Below are 23,347 nucleotides of genomic sequence, written 5' to 3'. Positions count from 1 at the left end.
GCATCCCACACCAACAGAGATCTCCGTTCTTCTCTCATACACACACACACACACACACACACACACACACACATACACACATACACACACACACACACACACACACACACACTGGTGCAAGTTCAACTTAGATGAAGACACTCTCCTCCCTGTACTTGCTGGTAAAATATTACTCCTGGACTCCTAGGCATAGTTGTTCAGACTTCTAATTCTAACATTGGTGAGACTGAGGCAGGAGGATTAACCCCAAATTCCAGGCTAGCATGGACTACCTAGAAAGGCCCTGTTTTGTTTTGTTTCTTTGCTTAGTTCTGCATAGGGATTCAACTCAAGACTAGACTTCCAACCTAGTCCACCATCAGAAGTGAGCAGGGCTTGCGTTTTAGTTTTCCTCACTAATCCTGCAATAAGACCTGAAGTTGCATACCGGCACAGCCCAGCCCCACTCAGAATCCTCTCTGAAGACTCCTGTCTCAGGCCCTTTCACCTCAAGTGAACTCTCTTGAGAGCAGGATGACCTCTCTCTAGAGTTCCCAGCCTCTCTCTGCCCCATAGCCCCATCCCACAAGGACACCTGGTTCTGCACAGGCACGAGAATGGCCATCGGGCACTGCCAAAGCTCCAGGCACCTCATGCAGGAAGCTGACAGAGACTCAGGCCTCCATTCTAATTGGGGCAGGTGGTTTCACAGGGAGGAAGTTGACAGTTCAACTTCAAACAGGGTTGGCAGTGACACAGGCTCACACCGCCTGCTTCCCCTCTCCAGCCCTGTTTATGCCCCCTCCCTCCAAGAGAGTGAGACACTGAGCCAGACACCTCTCCTGGCTAGCCAGCTAAGCTCACTGAGGCTGAGGCAGCAGAAGGCCATTATCCATGGACTCTCACGAAGTGTTGCTGGCTACTACATACCTGCTGGGAACCCTGGGTGAGTCTCTGCCAGTACTGCCAGGCAGAATGCCTGGGCACGCCGGGGTACAGCAAGGGGATCTTAGTTCTTCCCAGGTCTGACTCTGGGCCCATGTGCAATATCAGGGAGGTTTAGGGTCACAGAGGCTAGGTCAATTCTCCATTCTCTGCGCACGCGCGCGGCACTCTGCACAAACATTGCCAAGCCTGATTCACTCTGTCTTTCTCAGCCTTGGTCTAGAGGTCAGTGTGCACTTAGTTCCCAACCTATGCAGCCACCCTCTCCAGTGTGCCACCCAGAAATGCCTGGCCTTTATTTGGCCACCTCCAGGGAGGCAGAAACCTGATATTGAGGATGCTCCAGGCAGAGTAGGCTGCGGCAGAATGGTCCCTTTATAAGGATGCGGAAGAACAGACAGATGCCAAGCTCAAACAGCAGCCCTGTGTCAGTTCTAAAGGAGTCCCTAGCTCATGAGCCTTGCTCCAATCCTGAGACCCTGCTGGTGGGCCACCAGTGACATCAGGTAAGTAGGTGCTTCTTGATCAGCCAGCGGTATGATGTAGAATTAGGCCTGGAGGCCCAAGGAGATCTTTCCATTCACAGTATGTGCACATATCGGAGCAGAGGTCTCAACTGACGTGGCAGGGTAAGGGCTACTGGATACTAGCTGTGATGGAAAAGAAGAAATGGTTTCCTACTTCACTGAGAAGGGTCTGGGGCATCAGGTACCTACCCTGCACCTACAAGAGCTAGTGAGTGAGTAAGTGAGTGAATGTGGGGATGTGTGAGTTTGGATTTGGAGGGGGTGCGATTTGAATGGATGGATGGATGAGAACCATGTGTGTACTCTGAAGGACACTATATGACCTCTTCATTCATGTTACCATGGCTTGGTTGCCCACGCACACACCCCTTGTGCATAGGACAGCAAGAGATACACAGTGCCTGCTTGACAAATCTTGGCTTACTTCCTGGACTCTACCAGTACGATGATGCGGCCCCTTTGGTCCTGAGAATCTCAGAAGCCAAGCTTTTATCCCCTGCCCCAATTTAGCCCTTCTCTGCAGCTTCAGACCCACACACAAGGAGACACCCATGCTCCCCACTGGGTATGGAGTGGGCTCCTGACAGGACTGCAGGTACCCCAGTTCCATGGAAGCCAGAGTCCAGAAGAGATGGAAGTGAACCTTCACCCCAGTAGAGGTACCTTTTGGAGGCCTGGGAGCACATGGTCCCTGTATGATGTTAGAGCGTTATAGGTAGAAAGCAGTTCTATGGTCATGGATGGGTGGGGGACAGCTCACACTTTTATTTTATTTTTATGGTCCTATTATTGAACCCAGGACCTCACACATGCTAGGCAAGTTATGGCTGAGCTACATCCTGCCAGTTTTTACTTTTTTTTTTCTTTTTTTTTTTTTTCTTTTGAGACAGGGTTTCTCTGTATAGCCCTGGCTGTCCTAGAACTCACTCTGTAAACCAGGCTGGCCTCGAACTCAGAAATCTGCCTGCTTCTGCCTCCCAAGTGCTGGGATTAAAGGTGTGTGCCACCACTGCCCGGCCAGTTTTTACTTTAAAAAAAAAAAAGTGGTTTTAGACATGTGTATGTGTGCGTGCACGTGTACATACCAAGACTCTATTCCTACCCTGCAACCAGCCCTCCCTGCAGACTTGAGTGTGCTGTGCAGGAATGCCACTGGGTCAGAGGACAACCTGCAAGGATCAGTTCTCTCCTTCTGCCCCGCGGGTCCCAGAGATGGAAATTGGCACATCAGTCTTGGCAGAAAATGCCTTTACCCACTTAGCCATCCTGCTGACCCCCAGCCTTTTGAGGCACTTTAGATTCCGTAAGTGACCAACTGGTCTGAACTTACTCCGTGACCCTGGAGTGCCTTCACCTTGCAACCCTCCTGCCTCAGCTTCTCCAGTAGCCAGAATTACAGGCTTGTGGCACCACACCTGACTTTAATGAAATTCTTTTAAATCCATTTTTTTTCCTGCTAGTTTCTGAATAGTACAGAAAGCATATGGAACTGTTATCCCATTTTACAGTGAGGGAAAACTAAAGCCCAGGAGTGGCAAGGCCTTGGTGGAACACACAGTAAGCAAGCATGGAGAGCCTGGCCCACATTTCTGCTCTCATACAGCCCCACCGCCTCTGCAGGAGTAATAGGTCCCCAAAGCCATTCTCGCATGTCAGAGCATGGCCGTAGGAGAAGCCTCCATCAGCAGATACACAGACATCAAGGCACAGGGCTGTGAACACTCCAGGACCTGAGGAATGAAGATCTTTACAACCTGGCTGGGTTAGAGTATCAGCCAGGGGTTCCCACGATGTCCCCTCTTACAATTTTTCTGAGCTTCAATCATTGAAGTGGGGATGTGGCTCAGACACCGCAGTAACTCCAATGTGAGTTCCACTCTGCCACTTTTGGCTAGGTGACCCTGGGCTGGTTTGGTAATCCTCAGTCTCCGCTGTAAGTAGAAAATAATAACAGTCCCATATGGATGTTAATGTCAATTCAATGAATTGACTCGCAGTAGGTCTAGCCTATATGTGGTGGAGATAGTACTCAATGGACATCAGGGTCATCCAAAAGCAAGGCAAGAAAGGCTAGAGTGAGGAGGGATCTTACCAAGCGCTCACTACACCCTAGGTCTTCTCCCCCACTCTACTGCACAGGCTGTTCATTTATTCATTTGCTTATTCACTCATTCACTCATTCATTCATTCATCTACAAACTTGTTTTGCGCGTGTGCTACTCAGCTCTCTTCAGCAGCAAGAGCATCAAGAGCCAGGGCAGACATTTTGGCCCATGGGCCTGCCTGGCTCACAGAGACCTGGCAGAGGAAGTATGGAAGCCAGAGCCTGAATCCTCACATGTCTAAAAGCCTGAGCACATCAGAGGGCCACTACTCAGCATATAGACCTGGATGCACAGGCACAGGACCAGTTGAAGGGACTTCCATTTCCTCTCTCACCCTGAGCCCCAAGCACTAAGACTTAGTGAAAGGAAGGAAAAGGTACTTGGGTAGAGGAGGCCACCTGGTAAAAGCCCTAAGAACAAGACAGGCTGGGTATGTGCTACCTAAGAGCAGGCTGTGAGCCACTGTCCCAGGATACATAGCTGAAGTTGTCTTTGGCTCTAAGCACAAAAAGAAAACAACCCTGACTGATCCACGGTTCCTGGAAGCCATAGGTACTAGCTCTATGATCATTCAGCATGGCTCCACCAACGAGTCAGATGTTCTCCCTACAGTGACCAGGGCAAGAATTCAGGGAGAGCTGACAGAGCTAAGCGCATCAATTCTGTGTGTGTGTGTGCATGTGTGTGTGTGTGTGTGTGTGTCTCTGTGTGTATGCATGTATGTGTGTACAGTTAGTGTGCGGCACAGGGTGGGAGTATGTAATTTGGTTTCTTCTTAGTCGCCCAGAGTAACAAGAACTTCTCTGGCCCTTGGTCTCTTCATCTATAAAATGGGCTGGGTGTGATGGTAATCCCAGAAGTAGATAGCCTTAAGGTAGAAAAATCACAAGTTCCAGGGAAGCCTGTATTGCACAGTGAGTAATCAGTCTCAAAAAAATCAACCAAACAAAACAGACTATCAGAAGCCTAGCGCTGTGCTTCGAAGGATAACGGCGGTAGTTTCTGTGGATTCATCCAGTCAACAATCACTGATGGAGTACCTACTATGTGCTGGAGACACACAAAGACAAGGTCTCTGCCCTGGCTGGTCTGACCCAGCAATCAGGATGTGAAGGGAGATAGACAAGAGGTAAAGACAGTGAGTCTGTGGGTGCTAGAAGGTCACTCCTGGGTTGTCGATCAATAAGAGAGGGCTGAGGGGCCATGAGGGGGGCATGCAGTTTCTATATAGGGTGGGTCTTACAAAAAAGAGAAAATGTTCATACCTAGGTGTGGGAAGGGAGCTGAATCTGCCACTGAGTGCCTAGGGGATCCAGCAGAGGGGCCTTTGGCTCAGCAGCTCCAAAGGAGGGGGAGGGAGGGAGCTCACAGAGCCTCCTGAGGGACTGGAGCTCCCCTCCTATGAACAGGGAAAATGGCACAATGCAGAAGGCTTTCCCCTGGCCTCTCTGGAATCTCCATGTTTTCCAAGTGTGGACACTTCATTTTAAAGAGCTGTATGCTCTCACACTCTCGTCTGGGGGCGGGGGACAGCATTGGGTTGCAGAACAGAATACATGCCCACTTCCACAATGACACCTGGGCTATGGGGAACCCAGAGGAACCCCACATGCTATGTTAGATGGTGGATGTGAGGCACAATGCTGCTTACCGCCAGCTACATCTGTCACCATGGCCAAGTCATTACCCCCTCTGAACTTCGGTTTTCCCACCCGAAGGTGGAGGCAAACACTGCCAGTTTCTATAGGCCATAACGTGTGAAGAGGGTCTGTGTACCTGTAATAGCAACACCTGAGAGATGAAGGTAAGAGGACCAAGGAGTTTCAAGGTCATCCTCTGACATGGTGCCTTCTAGGCTAACCTGGGCTACATAAAACCCTGTCACAAGAAAGAAAGAATAGATGGACAGAAGGAAGGAAGGAAGGAAGGAAGGAAGGAAGGAAGGAAGGAAGGAAGGAAGGAAGAGGGAAAAAAAGAACATTGGGGTTTCTGGAACCTTCCAAATCAGCCAATAAAGAGGAGATGAAGGAAGAAAACCTAGGATCCTTCCCAAAGCTAGCAGCCTCCAACATAAACTGACGGCTGCAGTTTGGGGAGCTCCATGAACTGTCAGGCATCACTGTTTATGGAGTAAAGAAGCCACCTGATCTCTAAGAAATCACTACGTGAAATGAATCAGGGGTCTTTATGGAGCAAGATCTTCATTTGAGCTGGGCGATGATGGCTCGCGCCTTTAATCCCAGCACTTGGGAGGCAGAGGCAGGCGGATTTCTGAGTTCGAGGCCAGCCTGGTCTACAGAGTGAGTTTCAGGATAGTCAGGGCTATGCAGAGAAACCCTGTCTCGAAAAACAAACAAACAAACAAACAAAAAACAAAAACAAAACAAAACAAACAAACAAAAAAGATCTTCATGTGAGGTGTTAGGCAAGAAATGGGCCTTTATGAGACAGGCTTACGACTGGGGGCTTACCAATAGCTACTACAGTTATTGCCAAGGTCCCAGCCTCTGCCTTTGACCCCAGGTGCCTACCAGATACTAAATCAGCCTTACTTAGCATATCCAGGCTTCAGATGACGGGCAGGACCTTTGAGCAGGTCAGAGGCAGAGGGATGAGTTTGGCTTTGCTGCCAGATGCCCTGAGCCAGGTTCTGTCCTGCAGAGCACCTATGACTGTCAGCAGCAGCAGCCTGGCTACTGGTAAAGGGATCCATGGCAGAGAACCATGAACATTTCCAACCATTCCAAAACCCACAAAAATACTTAAAATTCCTGGCAAACAGGTCTGGTGCAAAATGACAACTTGAAGTCATGGGAGGCTATTTTATAATCCTGCTGCATCCCATTCAGGGTGGGGATGTGTGTGTTTCATGGGCCTAAAGCCTGGCAGGACTCACTGGCAGCTTTGGCTCCAGCAGATGAAAAGACAAAAAGTGTAGACTGCTGGCTGAGGCCCTGGTGACGGCGACACAGCCCACAGCCAGAGTCCCTGGTTTTCAAATCCATCCTAACTTTCATTTAGATTTATTTTAAAAGCAAAATAAAAGGAAGTCTCAAAACAACTGAATTTCTATTAGTATGGAGGCAAGAGATTGGAGTTACGGACAGTGGCTTCTTTTGCTGGAATCTTTGTCTGGGCTTGCTCAGTCCAAGCCATGGCTTTCAGGAGCTTGGAGGATGTTGTGTAGGGAAGGAAAAGGCCTTAGAATTCTTAGATGCTGTCCCAACAGCTTGGAGGAGAGGTGTGTGTGGTGGAGGAGGAAATGGTGTAATGCATCAGTGCAGCCTCCAGGGTCTCCAAGCAGAGTCCTGGGTTGGGATTGCCTACTGGTGTTTCAGAAAGCACTGGGAATGGGTGAAGGGTGGCTCCAGAGGAGGTAGATGTTGAGCACAGCCTGCAGGTCCCAGGGCTAGGAGGGAGTTTACAGGTTACCTGTGAGAAGTGGCAAAATGAATGAAGATGGGTTGTGGACAAAGAAAGCCTGAGAGTATCCTCCGACAAGCAAAGAGGCAGAATGCCATCAGTCATCCTCTGCCAGACACTAAGACTCCGTTAGAAACACAGCTTGGAGATTGGGCACATTTAGGCCAAGAGGAAGGGGAAGAATCATGAAACTGAATTCCATCACTTTACAAACCAGACAGTGGGAACGAGTTGCCAGTATCACACAACAGATTCAGTGCCATGTCTACCCATGATATATTTGTTTTATCTTGACTGCTGGAAATATGCAGGAACTGAGGTCACATAGAGCACAACAGACAGCTTGGCCCAGTGGGAAGAGCATAGCCTCTGGGCTGCTGGTTGTATGGGCAGCATACTCACCTCTTGGTTTCCTCTATCAAAGAGCAGTAATTTCTATCAAGGCATAGTGGACAAAATTAGAGATTTAAACTAAGAGTGAAAAATAAAAATTAGAATGAGAGTACTGACAGCGGCAGTGGCGGTGGTGGTGGCAGCAGAGATGAGGGCAGTAGTAATGGTGGGTAAGCCCAGAGGCAGCGGCAGTGCCCGTGGTGATGTGAGAACAATGACCATGGTGATGGTGGACATGGTGACTGAGGATACTGGTGACAGGGATGACTGTAGTGTGATGACTGTGGTGCTGAGGATGGTGGTCGTGGAAGCAATAGCAATGGTGATAGCGATGATGGCGGAGAGGATGGTACTGAGGATAATGGCAGCTGGGACGATGGTGATGCTGACACAGATGGAGGTGGTAGTCATGAGAATAATGGTGATAGCATCAATAGTGATGATAGTGGTAGTTACGGTGGTGATGGTTATAGTGACGGTGATGGAGAGAAAGGAAATACGGTTCATCTGAGGACCAAACAGGATGAGCCACACCCTGGAATGCACAGCCATCTCTCTCAACAGATCACCTTCCTTTTTAAATTTATTATTATTAGTGGTGTGTGTGTGTGTGTGAGAGAGAGAGAGAGAGAGAGAGAGACAGAGAGACATAGAGACAGAGAGACAGAGAGACAGAGAGAGAGAGAGAGAAGGACGGGGGAGAGAGAGAAAGACAGAGAGAGAGACAGAGACAGAGACAGAGACAGAGAGAAGAGACTTCAGAAGACAACTTCTGGGAATAAATTTTCTCCTTCCACCTGATGGAGGCAACGTCTCCCATTTCTGCTGCTGCACTGTGAACTCCAGGCAAGCTGGACCTTGAGTTTCTGAGCAATTCTGTCTCTGCTGCCCTTGCGTTGGGCATGCTGGCATTACAGATGAGCACCCGGCATCTGACTTCACAATGTAGGTTCTGGGACAGAGCTCAAGACATCAGGCTTACATGGCAAACACTTTTACCTTACTTTCCCTTTTAGAATGGCAGTTTGTATTCATTGTTCAGTCTTTCCTAAGGAAATTCTCTGAGCAGGCCCAATACTGTTCTGTGTGGTGTGAGCAGGCCCAATACTGTTCTGTGTGGTGTCTACACATGGGGCCTGGTATCATCAAACCCACTCTTTCCTTCCTTCCTTCCTTCCTTCCTTCCTTCCTTCCTTCCTTCCTTCCTTCCTTCCTTCCTTTTGTTCCTTTCTTTTTTGTCTGTCTTTTTGAACTAACTCTATAGTACACAATGACTTTGACTCCTGATTCTTCTGCCTCCACCTCCCCAGAGCTAGGATTGTAAGAATGTACCAACCCATCCGACTTATGTGGTGTTGGGGATAGAATGTAGGGCCTTGTGGATGCTAAGTAAACATTCTGCCAACCGAGCTACATTCCTACACCCTGACATTGTTTTTTTTTGTTTGTTTGTTTTTTTGTTTTTTGGCTTTTTTTTTTTTTTTGAAAAAAAAAAAAGTGTGCTTCCATGGCATGGCACTCCATAGCATGTGTGTGTGTGTGTGTGTGTGTGTGTGTGTGTGTGTGTGTGTTGGGGGGAAGAGGGGGATCAGAGAACAACTCCTTCCACCACATGGGACTCAGGGATTGAATTCAGGTCACTGGTCTTGGCAGCAAGCACCTGTCCCTAATGAATTCTCTCAAGAACTACCCCCCACTCCTTTACTTTTGAGACAGTACTTTTCACCAGCCTTGTAGGCCAAGCTGGCTGGCTAGGGTCCCCAGGAATCTGCCTATCTCTAGCTATAAGAATTAGAATTAGGGTTAAAAGCACACGCACAATGTCTTATTTTTACACATGAGCCGAGGGACAGGACGGACGTCCTCATGCTTGCAAGACAAACGCTTTTCTGACTGAGCCAGTTCCTCACTGGCCCTGCCCTTCCAAACAGCTCAACACCCTCCTGGTGCCAGCGTAGTGCGCTGTCCTGGTGCCAGTGTGGTGCGCTGTCCTTTATTCTGCTCCATTTCCCTCTTAACAAGAGGAATACTTGCATTACTATACAGGGACAGACAGAGTGAGGGGTCCCTGTGGGCAATGAAGCTGGTGTGTCTCTTGATTGTGATGGAGGTCATGCACGTGTTATGTGTTAACATTCACAGAATCGTGCACTAAAGAAAAATCAATTCCAATTGTGTATCCATTGAGAAAATAAATTTTAAAAAGAGAGTGAATTGACAGCTGCGGCCCATTAAATTGATTCCGTAACCACTTTGGGTTCTAAGCTACAGCATGAAAATCCCTGCCCTGGAATCTCCTTGACAGTGGGATGGGGAAACAATCAGCCAGGGAAAGGGGGCGGGGAGCTTCATATTCTGATCTACTTCTCCCTTTTCCACAGCCGCTTTCTGCCTTGGACAGTCTGGAAGGAATGACCCAGGTAAGAAAGAACATGAGAAAGGAAATGGCTTCGTAGGCTACTTGAGGATTTGCCTGTTAAAAACCTGCCTCCTCCGTCAATGTGACACCGCCTCTTGCAAACACACATCAGTCATGCTAGCACATGTGCAGGTGGCACCCTTCATAATCACTACACAAATGCTAGCTAGCATACCCCCCACCCTATTCTGTGGGCAGGAAACATACCCACCCACAAATGCACCTCACAAAGCCTTGTTTCCTCTCTGGTCCTCCATCATGGACACTTGCAGATAGGCCGTGAGAAAGGTTGTGTCACATTGCAAAGAGAAGAATGTCTACACCTCAATCTTAGAAGCCACCATTTCTCAAGGGGTCGGGCCACACAGCATCTCCTACTGGACACTAACTGGCTTAGTGAAGGCTCTGAGATGTCCACAGTACAGAGGCCTGTTGATTTAGTTCTCCATCCTAGGGGTGACTCCCAGGGCCTTGTGTGTGCTGGGCAGGTGCTCTACCACTGGCTACATTCCCAGACCTAAATACCATTTCAGTTGGCAGTCTCCACACTCACTGTACCACAGTCCCATCTCCACTTTAACCTGGATAACACTGTGCTGACTTTATCTGAAGAGAGATGAAGGTCTTGTAAAACCACCATACAGCTTCAGAGGCCTTAACAGGCTCCAGGTCAGGACTTGGGCTCTTAGATGTCCCAGCCTCGGGTTCTAGTAAGTCACTTGCTGTCTGAGTCTCACTTGCCCCACCTACAGAAGAGGAGAAAATATCTTTCTTTGGAGGACTCCATGAGGGGCTTACCAAGCCAGAGCGCAGGAAGTATCTACAGTGATTAGATGTGGGACCAGTCCTCTCTATCCAGCTAGCCAGTGACCTTGGTTAGCCACAGCCCTGCTCTCTGTGCTCCACACATCCCCATGGGCAGGGAGGAAAAGAAAGGCAGCCTGGCCAGCGGCTCTAAGCCAAAGACAAATCTGAGAAGCCTTTTCATTTTTAAACGTGTTGCTTGAGTGAGCGATAAATCTGCTCAGCTCAAAGTTTCCTATAACAAGATCAGCTGCTGAGTTCACCGCTGTCTCTGATCCTCACCTCCTTCCTGCCTCTCACCCCATACCCTAGGGAATGACTGTGTTATATATCCTCCCAGAATCTTTGTACATACACACACACACACACACACACACACAAAGAAAGAGAGACAAAGATAGAGCAAGACAGAGAGAGACGACCTGATGGACAGCCAGAGTCAGAGAGACACAGAGACAGAAAGACACAGAGACACAGAGAGAGACAGAGACAGAGAACACACTATCTGTGGCTTCAAACAAGTGAAGATCAAAAATGAGATGGTATAGTGTGTAGAATTCTTGCCTTGCAAGCAAGAGGACATGAGTGTAGTTCCAGAACTCAGAAAGAAAACCCAGACACCATGGGGGCAACCTGAGGAACAACACACACACACACACACACACACACACACACACATACACACACACACACACACACACACACACAAACAAATAGTCAGGCTTGGACTCATACAAATGCCTTTCTTGTCGATGTTCCCCCAACAGTACAGAATCACAATCATTTACACAGTTTTGCATTGTGTTAGAATTCTAAAGAATCTAGAGATGACAGCAACAGAGGATGTGTGTAGGTGAGGTTCGGACACTTTGCCATCTTGTTTGTTGTTGAGTGTTGGGGATAGAACTCAAGGCCTTGAGTATGTTAAACACATGCTCTCCTGCTGAGCTACATACATCTCCAGCCCCTTCCCACCTGGGGGTGGGGGCGGGATGGTTAGCTTGTTTGTTTGCTTGCTTGCTTGCTTGCTTGACAGCTTTGTGGTCCAGACTAGCCTCAAACTTACCAAGAATGACTTTGAACTCCTGGTCCTCTATCTTTCACCTGGGTGCTGAGATGACAGGCATGTGCCACCTTGCCTGGTCCTAGACCATTTTACGTGAGGAACTTAAGCATCTGTGGATTCTAGTAACCACAAGAGGTCCTAGGAGCATTTCCCACGGGTCCCAAGGGGCATCTCTACATATAATATAGTCTTTGCCCATCATCAGGCTTTATAAACTCCCAAACCCAAAAGCCTGCCTATAACCTAGGAATTTCTCTTTAAGGTGTTTACTCAAGAGAAATGGAAATATGAGCCTACATGCCAGCCTGCACATGTAAATTTATAATCATTCTGATACATGGCCGGCAAATCCCCAAACAACCCATATGATGATGCATAGAAAAGAAATGGAGAAAATTCACACAATGAAATATTATTCCACAGGAAATTTTTTTTAAAAAAGGCATGAACTACGGATCTACCAAGGAACACACATAAACCACACAGATACACATAGAGGGCAAGAGGCCACGGCAAATGATTCTCTGTGATTCAATTCAATCATGTGACCTTGTAGAAGAGCAGAGACTAATCCTTCATGGCAGAAAGCAGGGCAGTCCTCCCCTGAGGCTGGAGCCAGGGAAATGAACTGGTTACTGAGGAGCAAGCACGTTGTGTCTAGATGACAGACAGGCTCTATATCTAGATCCCAGAATAGCCATGGGCCTGTAGATGTTCATCAACTTCCACAGAACCCTTAAAATGAGTGAATCTCAATTGTCAACTGTACAATTTTGAATGTTTTGTTTCATTGAGACATGGTCTTCTATACCCCAGGCTGTCCTCAAACTCAATTTCTTGCTGAGGATGACCTTAAACTCCTATTTCTCCTTCCTCCACTGCCAAGTCCCGGGATTACAGGCATGTATACCACACCCATCTCATACAGTTGATTTAAGACAAAAAGATCCTGGGAGAAAGAGCCAAGGAGACAGCTCAGTCCAGTAAAGAGCTTGTGTATGAGGACCGGAGTTCAATACTCAAAGCCCACATTAAAAAAAAAAAATGGGGGGTCTGGCAAGATGGCTCAGCGGGTAAGAGCACTGACTGCTCTTCCGAACAATCGCATGGTAGCTCACAACCAACCGCCCGTAATGAGATCTGACGCCCTCTTCTGGTGCGTCTGAAGCTACCTAAAGTGAATTACACCGGAGCGAACAGGGCCGGCAGAGGTCCTGAGTTCAATTCCCAGCAGTCACACACATGATAGCTCACGGCCATCTGTACAGCTACAGTGTACTCATACTCATAAAATAAATAAATCTTAAAAAAAAAAAAAGGCTTAGTGGCAGCAGTGATGCACACTTTTAATCCCAGCACTTAAGAGGCAGAGACAGGCAGATCTCTGTGAGTTCAAGGCCAGTCTGGTCTACAAAGTGAGTTTCTGGGCAGTGAGAACTACACAGAGAGACCCTGTCTTGAAAAACAAAAACAAAACAAAACAAAAAAGGCAGGACATAGTGGCACACTTGTAATCCTATGCTAGGTAGGAAGAGATGGGTAGAGCTTCCTGGCCAGCAGGCCTAACTGAATTAATATGTCCAAGTCCTAGTGAGAGACCATGTCTCGAAAAGAAAGATGGACATCTAGCTCCTGAGGAATGACATTCAAAACTGACCTCTGACACACATGTGCACACATGCACATACATCTACATGCATACACAGAGATACCAGATAGATATCAGGCCACAGGCCTATTGAAACAGAACTTCCAAGGTTGGGGGGAATTTTTTTGGACAGAAGGTGCAGGATATCTTGTCCACAGTCCCATGGTTCCCTCTAACTCAGAAACCTGAGCATACATAGCACAGGGCCAACACAGTGACCTGCCCGAGTTCCTAGGAAGCCTCAACAGTGCCCTAAAGGGGGAGAGAAGGAAATGCAGAAGAGGAAGTGAGAGCTGAGCTCTTCCTTCATCGCCTGATGCCTCCCATCGCCTCTTTGGATGCTCAGGTGTCCTGGTGATGCTAAGTGGCTCCAACTCCAAGTGTCAGGGTCAACTGAAGGTCCAGATGGAAAACCGGTGGAGAACGGTGTGCAGTTCCAGTTGGAGTTTGAACCAGGACCATGAGAGAAATGCCCATCAGGCCTCTGCAGTGTGCCAGCAGCTAGGATGTGGTCACCCCTTGGCCCTTGGCCCCTTCTCTTCATTGAACAGACCCCAGAACCAGATCTTCTGCCAAGGATCCCCGTTGTCTTTCTCCAACTGCAACACAAGTTCACAAGCCCAGTGCCTTCCGCTGAGCCTGATCTGCCTAGGTAGGTGATGGTGTGTGACACCTGGGCTGAGACCAGGGAGGGGTAAGTGAGTAGAAAGGGGCTTCACAGTTACAGAGCCCTGACCACAGACGGGTAAGAGAACTGGCTGGCAGGAATAAGCCAAAGGGATGGTGCTACATCCATCTGCCAAGATTGAAAAGCAAGACCTGGCTCTGTCAAATGCCAACTTCGCTGTTCTTTGAGCCTCCATTTTTCTGTCTGTGATGTGTGGGACTGCCACCTCTTAGGGAGCTAAGAAGCAGCATGGGGATGGGGTTGGGAATGGGGGTCAAGTCAGCTTACTGACAAGGGGCATTAAGGTCATGAGCCCTGTGTCTTCGCATTGCCACCAGCGCCCCTCCTCCTTCCCTCCACTCTCCACTTCCCACCCTTATCTGTGTGGTTCACTGCAGAGCCCCAGAGGACGATGCCTCCACCCACAACCACTCCACCCACCACCATGCCGGAGCCCACAGGTAAGAGGATGCTTAGGCCTCATGGAGGGAAAGGGAGAGGATTGACTGATACAGACAATAAAGATCCAAGGACCAGGAATGACAGAGCCATTGGGCTCTTGAACTCTCAGGGGCTGCGGTTATCTGTGCAGATGAGGCCCATCAGCATTCCTTAACCAAGGGGGGAAGGACTCATGAGACCTCACCCCTCCTTGAGAAAATATAAACAGTTAATGGTTGTGGGGGCAAAGAGACAGTTTGTTCAATGTTGTAGCCACTGGTAAGGTGCCCATGTTCCTGTAAATAGCCCAAATTAGATTCATTGAATCATCAAAACAAATACAAATGAAGAGGCCCAGTTACATTTGAATTTCAGTGGGAAAGGTTCAGGTGTGTCCTGTGCAGTGTCTGGGACCCTCACCTCCGGAGCACCCATCTGTTGGGGTTCAGTAAGAACACATTCTGGAAGGTATCCACACTCAGGCATGCCTTCCTCTCTCCAGCTCCTCCCAGACTGCAGCTGGTGCCAGGACACAAGGGCCTGAGGTGCACAGGTGTGGTGGAATTCTACAATGGCAGCTGGGGTGGCACCATCCTCTACAAGGCCAAGGACAGGCCCCTGGGCCTGGGGAACCTCATCTGTAAGTCTCTGCAGTGTGGATCCTTCTTGGCACATCTGTCCAGGACGGAGGCAGCAGGAACACCAGCTCCTGCAGAGCTGAGGGACTCCAGGCCCCTGCCAATCCGATGGGAGGCCCAGAATGGGAGCTGTGCCTCACTACAGCAGTGTTTCCAGAAAACAACAACCCAGGAGGATGGCCAGGCGCTCACCGTCATCTGCTCTGGTAAGCTAGACACTGACCACATTTCATCAGGCTATCTGTTGCCTTGAGTAAGGACGTGGGATCCTCTGATGAAGACGTTCAAGCTTTATGAGAAGCCTGATGGAGATAAAAGAGGAGTGGAGGCCTGAGCCCATGGCCTCTAAATGATAGAACAAGTTAGATGAGGTGGTGACTCAGGCAACTACAGAGCAGCTCCTGCCTAGCCCAAAGGAGCTACCATCTGGAGAAATAGAGTCAGCTGGGATCCCAGCAAGAAGAAGCTAAAGGGAAACTGAGGCTTGGGCAAAGGCTAAAGGCACTTGGAGGGGTGGCTTCTGCCAATGGGGAGTTTTTGAATCTTCAGAAAGGAGATTTGGGAGATCCCTAAGGCCTGGCTCAGAGCAAAGCTCTAGAGGCAGCCCCTAAAAGGCTGCTCTGCCTAGGTGAGCTACAAGAGACCAGCAGTGCTGATGCAGTCGAAATGGAGAGAAAGAGAGAGAGAGAAAGCTAAACACATGGGGTTCCATGGGGGCCAGACCAGGATCAGGCACAGACTGGAAGAAACCACAGTTCAAAGCAAGGCAGAGTAAAACCACCAAGCCTGGGAAGGAGTGGGTCCTTGTCGCTGGAGGTGCCCTTGATGCATTCCGAGTTGTGTTCCCAACAGACTACTTGGTGCTGGGCATCCTTCAGCTTTCATCCCCACCTTGGGGGTGGGAACTATAGTTACCCTCTTCTTTAATGGGGAAGCCAGGGCTCAAAGAAGCTCTACTTCCTTCCAGTATCACAGAGCACTAGCTGAGATCTGCACACAAGCAGTGTCAACCCAGAGCCTATTTTCTAAACCCGGACTACTCAAGCTGTGGTCCTTGACAGGTAGTATTAGTGTCACCTGAAACAGCCTCACCCCTCCCCACACCCCTAATGAGAGCTACTCTCCGCAGGTCCCCAGGATTCCTACACAAATATAGGATGCATGGCTTAGAACTGTAAGGTCTACCAGCAGGGCAGCCTACTCCACTGGAGACCTGATATAAATTGGTCTTCCAGGCAGTAAGAGCCCCGAGGTTCTCTGGGCCAGATGAGAGACTCACGGCTGGCTCCAGTCCCACCCACTCCTCAAGGCAGGCTACAACCTGCAAAGCCATGCCTGGGGTCTTGCTTTGAAGTTTCTTCTAAATAGAAGATTCACTGGGGCTTTGAAGGTGGGTGTTGCCATGGAAACTAGCCAAAGCTGGTAAGCTCACTATTGACTTTCAACCAAGCATAGTCAGTCCCTTCTGCCAGATTCTCAAGCCCCACCCTGATTAGCAGACATGAATTCCTCTCTAGGTCCCTGGCCTCATGGCCAAAAGCCTAATCCACAAGCTTAGGGACTCAGGCAGCAAAATTCCTGGGTTCTGCCCCACCAGTGAAGTACGCCAGCTCTTTCCAGTCCCCAGGCCTCAGTTTCCTCTTCTAAAAAGCCCTCCCTCTTCCTAAGCTAGAGAATAAGATGGCATGGCCACCCTGCCAGCTCCTTTGCCACTGTTGTCTTGAGATAGCCACCAGCAGCAGCCCACAGGCCCCAGGGGCAAGACAAAGCTTGGTCAGAGAAGTGCTAGAGAGGATGTGAGGAGGGGCTGTGGAAAAGGACGGCTCCTACCCTGCAGTGCTCAACACTGCCAACCCCCCTGTCCCCAACCCCCAACCCCAGGCCAGGCCTGCTGCCTCACCAGCAGCGCTTCCTCTCTGCAGATTTCCAGCCCAAGGTTCAGAGCCGCCTGGTCGGGGGCAGCAGTGTGTGTGAGGGCATCGCTGAAGTGCGGCAGAGATCACAGTGGGCGGCCCTGTGTGACAGTTCTGTAGCCAAGGGTCGGGGACGATGGGAAGAGCTATGTCAGGAGCAGCAGTGTGGCAACCTCATCTCCTTCCATGCGATGGATGCTGACAAGACCTCCCCCGGGCTCCTCTGTACCGAGGAGAAGCTGTCTCAGTGTTACCATCTTCAGGAAAAACCCCACTGCAAGAGGGTATTCGTCACATGTGAGTTGACTGTTGCTCTCGGTGGGTGGAGGGTGGTTAGAGCCTTTCCCCCTGGAACCTAGTCAGTGAGCATGTCTCTAAAGAGCAGATCTGAAAGGAAGAAAAGGTTTCTGGAAAAGGAACAGTAAATGGGGTTCTGGGAGGATAAATCAGCAATGATGAGTAGAGCAGGCAAGGCCCAAGTGGATCACTGTCAAGTTACTGATAGATGCCAGAACTCTCCCTTCCCTTCTAGCTCCTCTTTTCCCATGACACAAGCCAGAAAGTCAGGGGTGGGTGGAACATATTTACTATATGAATGGTAACTGAATAATATCTAAGAGAAATGGGTATGTGGATGGGTGGCATGAATGGAGGGTGGGTGGATGGGTGACATGGAATGGAGGTAGATGGGTGGATGGGTAGATGGGTGAATATATATGATTGTATAAACAGATCGATGGATAAATCAGTGGATACATGGACGGATGGAAGACTGCATAAACAGATAAACTGATTGCTAGGACAGTAGGTGGGTGGATGGATAAATTAATGGTAGATACATAAGCAGATAAATGGGTGATGGATACATGACTGAAGGGATGGATGGATGGATGAATGAATGAATAGATGACAGACAGGTGGTTGAATTAATAGAAGCCTGGCTGGTTCTTGATATGTGGTCATGTATGGTCATCTTCCTGATGGTAGGTAATGGAAGGTTAATTAGTCTAAGTAGTGAAGATAGAAAGTTAACAGCTGGTAACAAGAGTGGCAAATGGTAGCTGGATAGTCACTGAAGGTGATAAACTGTGGACAAATGAGTAGATAGCAAAGACTCCTAGAGATGACCAGAGAGTCAGCCAAATAGACAGCTCTGCTTTGAACACACTGGTGGGTTGGTGGGAAGTGCCAGGGTACTAGGGAAATTGGAGCAGTCGCTGTCCTCTGAGTTGTTTCCCAGGGCTGGGTCTGATTTAAGACTCCCCCTGTCCAGGCAAAGACCCAAACCCAGTGGGCCTGGCCCCAGGCACTGTGGCAAGCATCATTCTGACCCTTGTACTCCTGGTGGTGCTGCTGGTCATGTGTGGTCCTCTGGTCTACAAGAAGCTGGTGAAGAAATGTAGGTGCCAAACCCCAAGCCTTCCTCCCTCACCACCCACACCCATCCCCTGCTGCCTACTAGCCCTTTTCTGTCTAAAGTATTAGAAAGTCAGGACAAATTGTACCTTCTGCTTTGCCCTTGTCTGGATTTAGCAAAAGCCAACTGCAGTTGATAAAAGCCATGGCCACATGACATCAGCACTGCCTCTGATGTCAAAAGATGTGGCCCAAGACCAAGCTACTGATGACCACTGACTGTGCTGCTGCCTCCATCAGAGCCTCAGTTTCCCTGTTTACGGAAAGCTGCATACCTTATGAATAAGGAGGCTTGCCTGCCTGGCCTTGCAAACCTTAGAGAGATTACCCAGAGGCAAGAAAGGAAGATAAAGGAGAACAGAGGCAATAATGTTGGGTCCCTGGTGCCCTCTGAGGTTATCCATTCTGGTTCTAAATAAACCCTTGGTCATTTCTATGGGGACCAATCTCTTTCTCTAGTCAGTTAGGAAATGAGGCTGAAGGCCTGAAGTGGTGGACCCCATTAGTCCTGCCTCCCCCAACACCCCTTCCACCACCCCCCGACTACCATCTGGCCTCATGAGCTTCCTGTCTGTTGTCCAGTTCGTCAGAAGAAGCAGCGTCAGTGGATTGGTCCCACAGGAGTGAACCAGAACAGTAAGTGTTCCCAGAAGTGGGTGTCCTCCAGCCCCAGGGCTCAGGCCAGCAAAGCAGAGTCAAGGTGTCTTGATCCAGCAAACCAGCAGCTGCTAGTGGCCTCTGGTCTCCACCACATGTCACTAAGGTGTGACTGAGGTCAACAGATGTCCCCACACCAAAGAGGAGTGAGGCTTATTTTAGGGGCAAGTGGTTGTGTAATTGGCCTCTTAAGCCTCAGACACTGCTGTCTGCCTCTTGCCTTGTGGCAGACTTAAGCAGAGATTTCCCCACAGACCTTCCTTCCATGGTCAAATAGTGCTAAGCAAAGCTACACATAGTCGTCCAATTTAGGACTTTCCAGAGCCTTTTTTATGGCTCTTCTTCAAAGTAGGAAGGCATGACAAAGGACTAGCCAAGCTAGTTTTAGCACAGAACAGCTTCAGAGGGTGTTTTAGAATACACTGATCCTGCCCCCTCCCCCTCCTCCTCCCTCAGCTTCGTTCTCCTAGGCACATTCACACTACACTAATGGATGGAAGCACGAGCTGGATTTCTCTCCCCTTTCCATGTGCAGGCCCAAATCTTTCTAGAAAGCCTCAGTTTTATTTGGTTTTAAAGAATACAAAAGCCCTCAGCTCCTGTTGAGCACCCGTGCTCCAGCTTCCTGCTAGGTAAAAGCTTGATGGATGAGGGAGCCACTGGAGGCCTCACTAGGCCAATCAGATTGCTGTACAAGCCTGAGGCTGACTCTGGGCTACGAATCTCCCCAGAGAGAAAGGAAGGAGAAATGTACAACCTCTCTCCCATGACCTAATGGAAACAGGAAGCTAAGCGATGGGATCTTGCTTGGGAAGGACAGTACATCGATTCTAACAATGCCACTGGCCTCCTGTGTCTGCTTAGTGTCTTTCCATCGAAGTCACACAGCAACTGTACGGTCCCAGGTTGAGAACCCAACAGCCTCTCATGTGGACAATGAATACAGCCAGCCTCCCAGGAACTCTCACCTGTCTGCTTATCCAGGTGAGAGGCAGGGGCTGTTGGGTGGTCAGGTGGGAGAGAGCGAACATGCTGAATGCTGACCTTGAAGTTTTGTGATTTTACAAAGAGGGAAGGAGAGGCTCCAAGGGGGTAGAGAATGAGACTGCCTGCTTGACAGCTGGTCCCAGCAGGGCGGTGGCAGGGATGCAGCCTTCACAGGCCTCTGCTGTCCCTTGGAGACCTTGAAACCCTCATCTAGAGAGAAGAATGCAGTTGGATGGATGCCATTAACCCCAGCCTTGCTGTGACCTAATGGGCCTGTTTGCCTGCAGGCCTTGAGGGGCTAGAAGATAAATGAGCCCCTCAGATCTCTCTGAGCCAGGACAGAGCCATTAAGTGGTCCACAGGAGCCTCCAATACTTGGCTCCTCACAGGCACTCACAATTAAGTCCCAGGGGGCCTGAAGTTCAGCATCATTAGTGAACACTTGGCCAGTCTGATCAAAACTGATACAGGGCTGTCACCATCTCAGAAAACCTCTGTGATCTTGCTATCCACTCATCTCCTGGGGCCTTGTGCAGCCTCTGGGAATTCTTTAATAGGTAATCTTTTCTCTCTAGCTCTGGAAGGGGCCCTACACCGCTCTTCCACACAACCCGACAACTCCTCTGACAGTGACTATGACCTGCAAGTGGCTCAGAGACTGTAAAAGGTGAGCTCATCCCTGTCTGGTGCTTGATACCCAGGACCTAGCCCCCAGCCCAGGGGACCCAGCATCTCCACTTTCCATAATGGATCGAGGCCCCTAGAATCTTCTTCACATAAAGGGGGAAAGTGAACCAGTCTGTCATCCCAACACTTAGTAAGAGTCACAAGTTTAAGATGAATTTAGTCCACATAGCTAGTTCCAGGCCACTGTCTATCTATATCTATATCTATATCTATATCTATATCTATATCTATATCTATATCTATATCTATTTCTTTGTGTGTGTGTAAATAAATAAATATACAACATCAACAACAACAATAATTTAGATGATGGAGCCACCTGGGCAAATGGTCGAAGAATCATTAATCTTAAAGCCATCCTATAAAATTTCATCATGAAAAGCCACTGAAAACAATACTTAAGAGAGCTAAGCTGGGTGATGGTGGCATATGCCTTTAATCCCAGCACTTGGGAGGCAAAGGCAGGCGGATTTCTGAGTTCGAGGCCAGCCTGGTCTACAAAATGAGCTACAGGACAGCCAGGGCTATACAGAGAAACTCTGTCTTGAAAACAAACAAACAAACAAACAAAAACTTAAGAGAGCTATGGAGATAGCTGTCAGTAAAGCAGTAGCTTACAAGCAGGAGGGCCTGAGTGTAAAACTCTAAACTCATATAAAAACAAAAAAAGCTAGGTATCATGGCATACACTTTGTAATCCCAGCCATGGTGTGATGGGAGACAGAGATAGACCATGTACGTTTGCTAGCTCAGCCTATGTGGCCAAGTCTCAGGCCAATGGCAGACCCTGTCTCCAACAGAAAGTAGAAGAGGCTTCCAAAATAATACCCAAGGCTGTCTGTTCTCTAAGCTCCACATGCAAGTGCACACATATGTACTCTCATCCCTCTCCCTCTTCTTCCTCTCCCTCTCTCTCTCACACACACACATACACACACACACACCTACCTCAGGGTTCATGAGAAATCTCTGCCTTCAGATCTACTATGCCTCAAGCAAGAACTCCCTAGTAGCAGCCAGCAGCTTCCCCAAACAGAGCCCAAAGCAAAAGCCCATGTCCTGCCTTGGGTTCCCCTCACAGTGCCAGTGTCTACACTCTGACATGTGTCTTTTGCACCTCACAGAACTTGAGGCCATCAACAAGGACCAAGCACATCGCCTCCATCCTGACAAAGCATTTGCTACTCCGAGTGCTGCCCACTTCCACTTCAGCCAGAACTTGGACAGAAGCCAAGGTCCTTTGGACAAGATTCCAGGCCCTGCAGTGGCAGGCCAGCTCCTATATCCCCTATGGCCTTGACAGCCTGGCTGCTTCCTCCAAGAACCAACACTCAGCAGACAGAGCCTACAAGCAGCCAATCCTTACAAATAGAGACTCCAGTCCAGTATCCAGAGGAGTCCCAATCCTTTGGGGAGCAGTGACCAGTGGGGTTGGCTTTCTCCTTGGACTCTGGCACCATGAACAAATGATGAGGCGATACACCCAAGTGGGATACTTACAAGTACTTATTTCTCAAGTGTATTTTTAATATATTCTTTGTAAATAATGTTTCTTCTACTATGTAAGTACTGCAGGCTGCTGTGTCCAGGGCCCCACCCTCCAGACCTTCTAACGAGACCATAGTCACAGCTGTTCACCTGAGCCAAGGAGAGGCACATTTTTCTGTCTTCCACACTCTTCATCCAAAGACACCTTCCCCTCCAGAGCGCAAGGCCCACCGGCCAGCAAGGGCACTGGTACCCTGTCCCCACCAGAGCCCAGCATAAAGGGACACCCAGGCAATTCTCACCCATTAGGCTTCTTACTCCTCACAATAGTTAGAAATCCCCAGCGCCGACACTGGCAGCTAACCTTCAAATCGAGGAGCAGTAGAGTGGAGATGGGTATGTTCCTAGAGTCTAGATAATCCCCTTCAACTAAAACAGTCTCCTCTACCATTCAGATATCCCTGACTATGGGCTAGGGGAAGACATCTACCCCGAGCCCCCACCCCCACCCTACCTCTGCTCCGGGGTCTAACCAGGGGATAGGTTGTGCCTTGGCCATGAAGCCTTCAGGCAGTTTTCAATGATCCACACACAACAGCCAACTCTGGGAAAGCAATGAGGAGTCACTAGAAGATGGGGGAGGGGGGTTTCAGGGGGGAGAGACAGAGAATCGGGGAGCTAGGCTCACCATCATTCTAGAAATCTGCTCAGTATTCTGCCCTTCCTACAATGTCCTCTGCCCACCCAAGCCTCACTCCTTTTAATTTCTAGTTATATGTACATGATATGTCTTTGTGAATGGATGTGCAGGCTCAGATCCCCTGAAGCTGGAGTGTCACCTGGTAAGGGTGCTGGGAACTGAACTCTGGTCATCTGCAAAAGCAGTATTCATTCATAAATACTGAGTCATCTCTCCAGCCCTAGGCCTCCATTCTAACCGCCCAGGTCACATATCTGCTACTAATCACACTAGGAACCAAGAAACAGGGTCTACCACATACCTGCTCATATCTAATTGGGTGAAGGGGCCCCATGACAGGGAACTAAGAGGTTGCTACTAGAAGGAAGTAGGCTCCAAGGCAGCCATTGCCTCCCATAGGTGTCTTTCTTGCAAAACTCTTTATGTCTACCAGTGATTTTTAAA

The 23,347-nt window shown here is 49.1% G+C and overlaps 1 protein-coding gene across 2 annotated transcripts; it reads left to right on the top strand.

Moving 5' to 3' along the window:
• The first annotated feature begins 735 nt into the window (after positions 1-735).
• Cd5 (CD5 molecule) lies at positions 736-22,276 on the top strand. 2 transcript variants are annotated; one of them, XM_031389718.1, is made up of 12 exons: positions 736-925; positions 9,754-9,792; positions 13,656-13,961; positions 14,375-14,437; positions 14,920-15,031; positions 15,149-15,261; positions 16,978-17,265; positions 18,242-18,367; positions 18,967-19,020; positions 19,906-20,025; positions 20,604-20,695; positions 21,840-22,276. In XM_031389718.1, exons 1-11 carry the CDS (start codon positions 874-876, stop codon positions 20,690-20,692), a joined length of 1,362 nt encoding a protein of 453 aa, XP_031245578.1. In that variant the 5' UTR covers positions 736-873; the 3' UTR covers positions 20,693-20,695; positions 21,840-22,276. The 2 variants fall into 2 exon arrangements, with proteins under 2 accessions (XP_031245578.1, XP_031245577.1); XM_031389717.1 differs by having other exon boundaries at positions 737-925; positions 14,920-15,261.
• Positions 22,277-23,347: the final 1,071 nt, after the last annotated feature.

The sequence above is a fragment of the Mastomys coucha genome, unplaced genomic scaffold (assembly GCF_008632895.1).
Source record: "Mastomys coucha isolate ucsf_1 unplaced genomic scaffold, UCSF_Mcou_1 pScaffold21, whole genome shotgun sequence".
Lineage (NCBI taxonomy): Eukaryota > Metazoa > Chordata > Mammalia > Rodentia > Muridae > Mastomys > Mastomys coucha.
This window is presented reverse-complemented; position numbering and strand designations above follow the sequence as displayed.

What these genes read in the sequence shown, in the direction of transcription:
- Cd5 (XM_031389717.1), top strand. Translation starts at nt 874, where the DNA reads ATGGACTCTCACGAAGTGTTGCTGGCTACTACATACCTGCTGGGAACC. An exon ending in GCTGAGCCTGATCTGCCTAG is followed by an intron (nt 13,962 to 14,374) that starts GTAGGTGATGGT and finishes GGTTCACTGCAG; the next exon opens with AGCCCCAGAGGACGATGCCT. An exon ending in CAAGAGGGTATTCGTCACAT is followed by an intron (nt 17,266 to 18,241) that starts GTGAGTTGACTG and finishes CCCCCTGTCCAG; the next exon opens with GCAAAGACCCAAACCCAGTG.